The sequence below is a fragment of the Sinocyclocheilus anshuiensis genome, unplaced genomic scaffold (genome assembly GCF_001515605.1).
Source record: "Sinocyclocheilus anshuiensis isolate Anshui unplaced genomic scaffold, SAMN03320099.WGS_v1.1 scaffold319, whole genome shotgun sequence".
NCBI classification, from domain to species: Eukaryota; Metazoa; Chordata; class Actinopteri; order Cypriniformes; family Cyprinidae; genus Sinocyclocheilus; species Sinocyclocheilus anshuiensis.
The window spans coordinates 1,171,164-1,178,248 of NW_015552566.1; the positions used below are offsets into that span (position 1 = coordinate 1,171,164).

The 7,085-nt window shown below is 36.4% G+C and overlaps 1 protein-coding gene across 1 annotated transcript in view; it reads right to left on the reverse strand.

Moving 5' to 3' along the window:
• Positions 1-326: 326 nt before the first annotated feature.
• tsr1 (TSR1 ribosome maturation factor) overlaps positions 327-7,085 on the reverse strand; it is a 10,851-nt gene continuing 4,092 nt past the window's right edge. Inside the window, exons 6-15 of the mRNA XM_016455657.1 lie at positions 6,201-6,351; positions 5,175-5,350; positions 3,950-4,176; positions 2,706-2,865; positions 2,466-2,576; positions 2,147-2,279; positions 1,800-1,916; positions 1,560-1,700; positions 1,383-1,457; positions 327-601 (exon numbers count right to left, since the gene is read on the reverse strand). Coding sequence (XP_016311143.1) covers positions 423-601; positions 1,383-1,457; positions 1,560-1,700; positions 1,800-1,916; positions 2,147-2,279; positions 2,466-2,576; positions 2,706-2,865; positions 3,950-4,176; positions 5,175-5,350; positions 6,201-6,351 — 1,470 coding nt within the window. The 3' untranslated portion in view covers positions 327-422. The remainder of the gene's footprint in view (positions 602-1,382; positions 1,458-1,559; positions 1,701-1,799; positions 1,917-2,146; positions 2,280-2,465; positions 2,577-2,705; positions 2,866-3,949; positions 4,177-5,174; positions 5,351-6,200; positions 6,352-7,085) is intronic.

A 7,085-nucleotide genomic window follows, 5' to 3' on the forward strand; every position in this document is an offset into this window, starting at 1 on the left:
TAGGCTGGAATTTAGTTCTGCGCTACTCCGCAACACTGCGAAGCATGCGTTTAGTGACTAACAACATTTTTTTGTGTTTGTGAGAAATTCTTTCATGGGTTGATTTGTCAACCTGAGGCTGTAAATAAGCAATGCCATTATGTTTGTAATGACATTGGTTAAAAACATCCCAGACTTGTCAGATTGCCTCAAAAAGACATTTAACATTTCATGTCTGTAAAAGGAAACCATTTCCACTAATACGTGTTTGCCATCTAGTGGCCACTGAGGGATCTTTTTATGGAAAATGCTTTAAGAACACTAAAACTAAAAGCACAGAAATGATATATAGACATTTAATTGTCAATTAGAGCACAGAGAATCAATATCAGAGTATCCTGTGACACAGGCAGTCACTGTCATGTTATGCTTCCATCCTGCCTCTACTCCATGTCAATGTCACAGAGGGCCGGTGGCGGCTCTCTCTTGGCCCAGGGCAGAGAGGCGGGGACATAGGGGTCGTAGGTCCAGTGTGGATACACCCTCTTATACAGGTTCATCAGCACTGTGTCCTGAGAGCGCAGCTGATTGTCAAATACACACTTCGTGTGGCCGTGAGTACCTGCCAAAGCACACAAATAAAAGTGAGTCAGAACATACTCTTGAGTCAGTGGTACCTAACATTCCACATTCTTCCTTTTTCTCCCCAATTTAAAACTAGACCAGCTAGTACATTTTGTTACAATCGTTTAAAGTCCTTATATTTTTTGTATATTTGATATATAATTACCGATATTGTTTTAGCAGTATTATTTAAGAACAATACTGATTACTTTTGTATTTATTACACGTTTATTTTTATTGCCATACCAGCATCTATGGCTATTTTCATGGCAAGAGCAATGTATTTTAAAAGAAACAAATAGTAGTAAGATTAATTTTGTATAAATATCCAATTTTTCTGATTTTCTTTTTTTTTATTGTTATAATTATTTTATAATTAATAATAAAATTATATTACTACTACTACTAATAATGATAATAATATTAATAATAAATAATAATAAGCTTAATTTAATACACCAAATTATTTTGTAATAATTAGTAAAATATTATGACTTAATGACAATGATTAAACTTAATTATTTTATAAATAATAATTCTGGATTAAAAATAATCAACAATTAATAATAATAGTAATCATCATCAATTAATAATAATAATTATATATATTTTTAATAATACCATTAATTATAGTCATTATAAAAAATCATGTAAAAATGACTTGTGATCTAAATGGTTGAATATGTATTAAAATCTTTGAGCTGTTTGTCTTGCTGATCAAAACGCTAGTAAATAGTTCGTTAAATGTTTTTCTCCACAATTAATATTTTGTTTCTTACCTAATGCTTCCTTGATGTGTCCTCTTCGTCCCCATTTTGTACGTAGTTCTACTGGCTTAAACCACAGAATATCATCTGCAAAAGAGAAATGCTTTAATGTTGGACTCAATCATTGTTAGATCTCTGCACACACATCTAAAGGTAAACAGAGGAAATGACTAATGCCTTCCTTCTCACCTCTGTTAAAGAACATGTAACGGACCACAGCAGAGCGCCGATTGATTTTGAAAGGGTGTCCGCTCAGCACGATTCTCTTCAACACCACACGCTGAGGATCACAGCTCAAAAGATTACCTGTGGCCACCAGGTCCTGGATACCTGTGGTAAAGGTAAAACAAAAAAGCTTTACCACATGCTGTTATGGTGAAGGCAGTTCTTTTGTTTTTGAGTTCAAATGTTTTGTATGATTCTCCCCACCATTGTCTCTCTGTTTGAAGACCAGAACACCAGCGGTGGGGAAGGTAATGGGGGCATAGACAGACATCACTGTAGGAGCATCAGGACGCAGAAACCGCTCCATCTTGTGTTTATCAGCTAAAAACAGAAATAAAACTGATTTAATATCATTAAAGGCATTTATTAGGACTTAAACCTGTCAGATACATCATGTAAACAAAACAAAAAAACTTGTTTAAAAGGATAATTTACCCAAAGATCTTATTTTTAGACTGACACGACTTATTCAGAAACAAATCAACCATAGCCCTGAACAATTCTATAAAGAAAGATATATAAATATGAAGAACGTGATGATCTCTTATTACAAGAAGTGTGCTGTGAGAAGATGGCTGAAGCTCTGAAGCGCCTGAAACCGCACTGAAACACCAGGTCTTCTTTAGACTTCACTGGTTCTGTGTTGCTCGGGTGCTGCCGCACCAACATATGCATCACTGACATCTGCAAAATAGACAATTATTTCAATACTGACTATAATCATTTGTGAAAAGAATGCCTTTGAACTGAACAGTACTACTGTATTTCAAAACACAAACACACTAGTACATTTAACTCTTTTGGAAAATTTGATATGATAATAAGTAATTACTTATAAAAATATTCAAGAATCCTCCAAGCTGCAAGTACCTTCTGTTCATGTGGTAGCAGGGACACTAGAACTAATGGTTTGCCGGTTTGAAAGCTCTCCATTACTGAGAGAGGAACATCCACAATATGAAGAGTCACGTACCAGCCTTCCTGCAGGAATAAAAGGTGGATTTCCAAATTAAATTCCTTTGGTAAACAGTGAAACACCACAGTTTCTGGGACAAAGCCAAGATATTCGTGAGAACTCTCTAAAGAACACCCCTTTCCCCCCACACAAACCATTGCTCCTTCCTCCTCACTAGCAGCATCTGCTAGTATTCGGCGGCGCATGCGTTCAAAGTTCTGGAACTGGTAGATGCGAGAGTAATCGGGAGGCAGATTCTCAAGGGTGTCCCATGGGGAGGAACGGAAACTCTTCAGACCTCTGTACTTCTGAAATCTGAACGTACAGAACAGACCAGTCAGCAGATACATACACTAGTCTACTACCATTCAAAAGTTTGGCTTTTTCTAGCAAGGATGCATTAAATTGATCAAAAGTGACATTTATAATGTTACCAAAGATTTCTTTGCAGCACAAGATTGATAAGAAATGTTTCATGAGCATCAAAACAGCATATTAGAATGATTTCTGAATGATCATGTGACACTGAAGACTGGAGTAACGGCTGCTGAAAATTCAGCTTTGTCATCAAAAAAAAAAAAGTTATTTTAAATTGTATTAATACTATAAAATATTACTGTTTTATTGTATTTTTGATCAAATAAATACAGCCTTGGTGGGCATAAAAGACTTTCAAAGCATGAAAAACTGACCCCAAACTTTTGAAGGGTAATATAAAGCTATATTTAAAAATAACCAATACATTTGGGGTTACCAATACTGGATATTATTCATGTGTGCTTATTTTTAACATTTAGATTAACATCATCTAACACTCATTTAACTTTTAAAAACACTTAATTATTTATTTTTTTATTATATTTGTTATATTTAATAACACACAGCAGATATCCAAATAATCATCCAAATTTTCATAGTGAACATTAAAACGTGATATTTTAATTAAATATTTAATTTTCATTTATTTTAACCAAACAGTACTGAATTTTAATACTGGCCATAACATGCAAATTAGGGATGCACCGATACCACTTTTTCCAGTACTCGCCCGATACCGATACTTTTACTTTTTTGTACTTGCCGATACCGATATATTTATTGCATTTGTACATTTTTTTATCAGTATCGGGCCCGATACCGATACCAGTATCGGCGCATCCCTAATGCAAATAATTATCAGTTATCATTAATGGCAAATTTTTATATCTGCTCATCCCTAAAGGCTGTGAACTGTCATCATATGGAAAAGATCTCATTCATAAGTCATTGTTGTGTTCCATGGACAAAACAAAAACATAAGGATGAATAAAATAAGACAGACTTTTCATTTTTATGCGAAGTTTCCTTTTAAAATTTCAAACATGGACAGGTACATGGCTGGAACTGTCCTGCATCTTACCGTGTCTTGGCTGGGACATCTAGGGGAGTGTCGACTTCATCAGGGAACATCTCATTGGCACGTGCCTCTCTGTATCTCCTCAGTCCCTCTCCCTCCTCGGCCTTGTCCATGCCTTCGTCAGACTTCTGATCGGCTGCGGTGCGTCCGGTGGAACTGATCTCCTCCTCTTCTTCTTCTTCTTCTCTGTCGTCATCGTCTCCTTCAGAAGCACATTCAGACCCAGCATCCTTAGAGAGGAAGAGAAGCATGTAAAAACATTTCTCTAGACATACATCCACATAGAGTCTAGCAAACCCAAACAAAACACGCCACTTCTTTGAAGACTGAGATGGGGAAAAGGACAAGACATACCGCTGGGGTGCATTAACCCCCCTCTGGGGTCAACCTGCAGAACAATCGCAGGTGCAGTAATAAAAATAATCTCTGTAATCATCTGTAGTACCACTTCCCTATTGTTAACATCTTGCATTGAAAAGTCTCCTTTGGTGCGCCCCAAGACTTCAAACGCATGCTAATTATGATTAAAGAAAATAAATGGACCAGAGCTTCCATACTTGTCAAGCTTCCCCTTGTTCTTTCAAGCCCAGCTGGTATAAATAAATGGCCACCCCCCCCGCCCCCCACAAGTCTCGACAGGAAGTTCTGTCCAAAGAGCAGGAAGACTGAAGGCTTCTCTCGGGACTCCCTCTCCAAACACTATTGTTGCGTCGAGGTGCCTGGCACTAAGGCCAAGCAGCAGACATTGAGAAAACAAACAGTGCCTCTCCACCACGAAGCGCACAGTCACGTATGCACTGTTCCGCCTGCGCTGTGCCCACTCTCCATCTCATCCTTTTGACTTTATTTAGACCTTCAATCATTATCGGGCAGACTTGGGTTTAACCCGCTTTTGCCAAGCTTGCTCCTGATTGGTCGCTTCTGCTGCCACCTCTCAGGTTGCCATAGCAACAAATATACAAAACAAAACCTGCTTTCTTCCCAGGGTCTGAGGTGTCATTGTTTATAGAATAAAAAGAAACCTACAATCAGGCATGTGATCAGCTAAAGACGAAAAACAAGGAAAACATTGAACCCCCCCAAACAATAACAAAATTGTTTCCTTCCGATTTACACAATTCACCTGGGTCATACATATCAAGTAAAAAAAAAACTGGAAATTTGTATGGTATGGAAAAATCACATCAAAAACCTGTGACTGCCCTGTATCAAAATAATAAAAACCCACCTGAGATTCATTATCACCATCCATTTCATCTTCCATCAGCCCATCCTCATCATCATCATCACAGCTGTCAACGTCATTATCATCCTCCTCCTGCTCAGCATCATCAATGATCCATGTGGCCTGGTAGTCAGACGTCCCCTTTGGTACTTTCATCACTCTCCTTTTCTTTCTGGCCTCTGAATATAAATGAATAGATCACATCAATAGTTTGCAAAATATCAGTATTGTCCATAAATAATTTTTTTAGATCTATTCATTTAGGTCACTAGTATACATTCCTGCTGCCTACTGCTATTGGTGGGTTGCACTGATCACAAATGAGATGCATTGCCATTCTGTGTTGACAATCCATCAATTTTCCTGAGCTAAAAACAAATATTCTGGAGGAGAAAAGTCTTTGTATATGAGTTGCAGCAGTGCATTATGCGTCATATCATGAACAAGATGAGAAGTTATCAAAGTATGATCTGAACTCGCTCTGAATGCGATCATTTATACCCTGTATGTGGGCAGACACAAATCATATAGAACAATGAAGCCACTCACACTAATATTAACATCTCCATCTTGATGACACTTGACTAAATTATCTCATAAGAGATGGATCAGATATATTCATTTCTACTGGATCCTGCAATATTGCATTGTAGTCACTAGACACTAAAAAGGAAATGCTTCCGCTGTCAGTGTGCAATGTTATTTTACTATAATTTATATATAATAGTTTAATTGCATTGAATTGGCTTTTATTTTTATGTTTTTGGCTTTTATTTTAATTTTAGTTTCTTTAAATAATTTTAGTTTTCTTTAATTTTTAATGTTACTTGAATATTACTATTTATGTTTCATTTATTTTCATTTCAGTTTTTATTTATTTTCCAGAAAATAAGTCTGAACTTCAACTTATTAGTTAGTTGCAAAGGCAAGATTTTTATCCAATATTTATATTTTATTTCAATTAACAAAATGTTTTTAATAGTTTTAATTCTGAATAATACACCTGGTTTGAACCGGGTAATAAAGTACCTTCTGCCTCCTCCAGCTCTGCTTCTGTGGGCCACGTTTGCTCCCCATCCATGGGATCCACTTCTGCCTCCACCTGCAAGCTCTCCCTCTTCTCAGGGTCTGCTTTCATCAACACCCGAACATCCCCATTCATATCCCCATCACCACCAATCTACAGGACACGTACAAAGAAAAAGAAACCAATAAACATCTTACCATAAATCAATCAGGTACCACAAATAAAGTCTTCAGCGTCAAGCAAGTAGTCAGTCCACAATTAAAGTAAAAATACTACATGATAGCACAAAATTACAGGCAACCATAATATAATTGACCAATGGGTTTTCACTGGGGGATTTTATTCATTGTTTCTCAACCATTTAAATTAATTATAAAAGTGTTATTTCTAGACTAGGATAACTGCCATAGGCATTTTTACAATGAATATACTTTTTCTAAAATATCTTATCAGTTACAAATTGTGAATAAAACATTTTTAGAAATCCTTATTAATTCTTCACACCAGTAATAATAAATCCTTCTAATTAATCCATTCATTAAGGAGACCATTAATATTAAGGGCATCATTAAGTCTTCAAATTAAGGAGGCAGTGGGCCTCCTTCAAATATTGTTGTGGACAATAGGGGGCCTTGGAGTCAAAGGGTTTAAGAATCACTGCTTTTCTCACTTGTTGAGCCTGGTTAGGATACGGTGTTGAACTTGCAATTTATGAATAAATGAAAAGTTGCACATTGATAACATTGTTGGGGGTAACGCATTACAAGTAACTAGTAAAGTAACACATTACTTTTTAATCTACAAGAGAATATTCGAGTTACTTTTTTTTCCAATTTATTGATTGACAGCTCTCCTGTCCCCATGTTGAGAGAAATCAGAAGATGTTA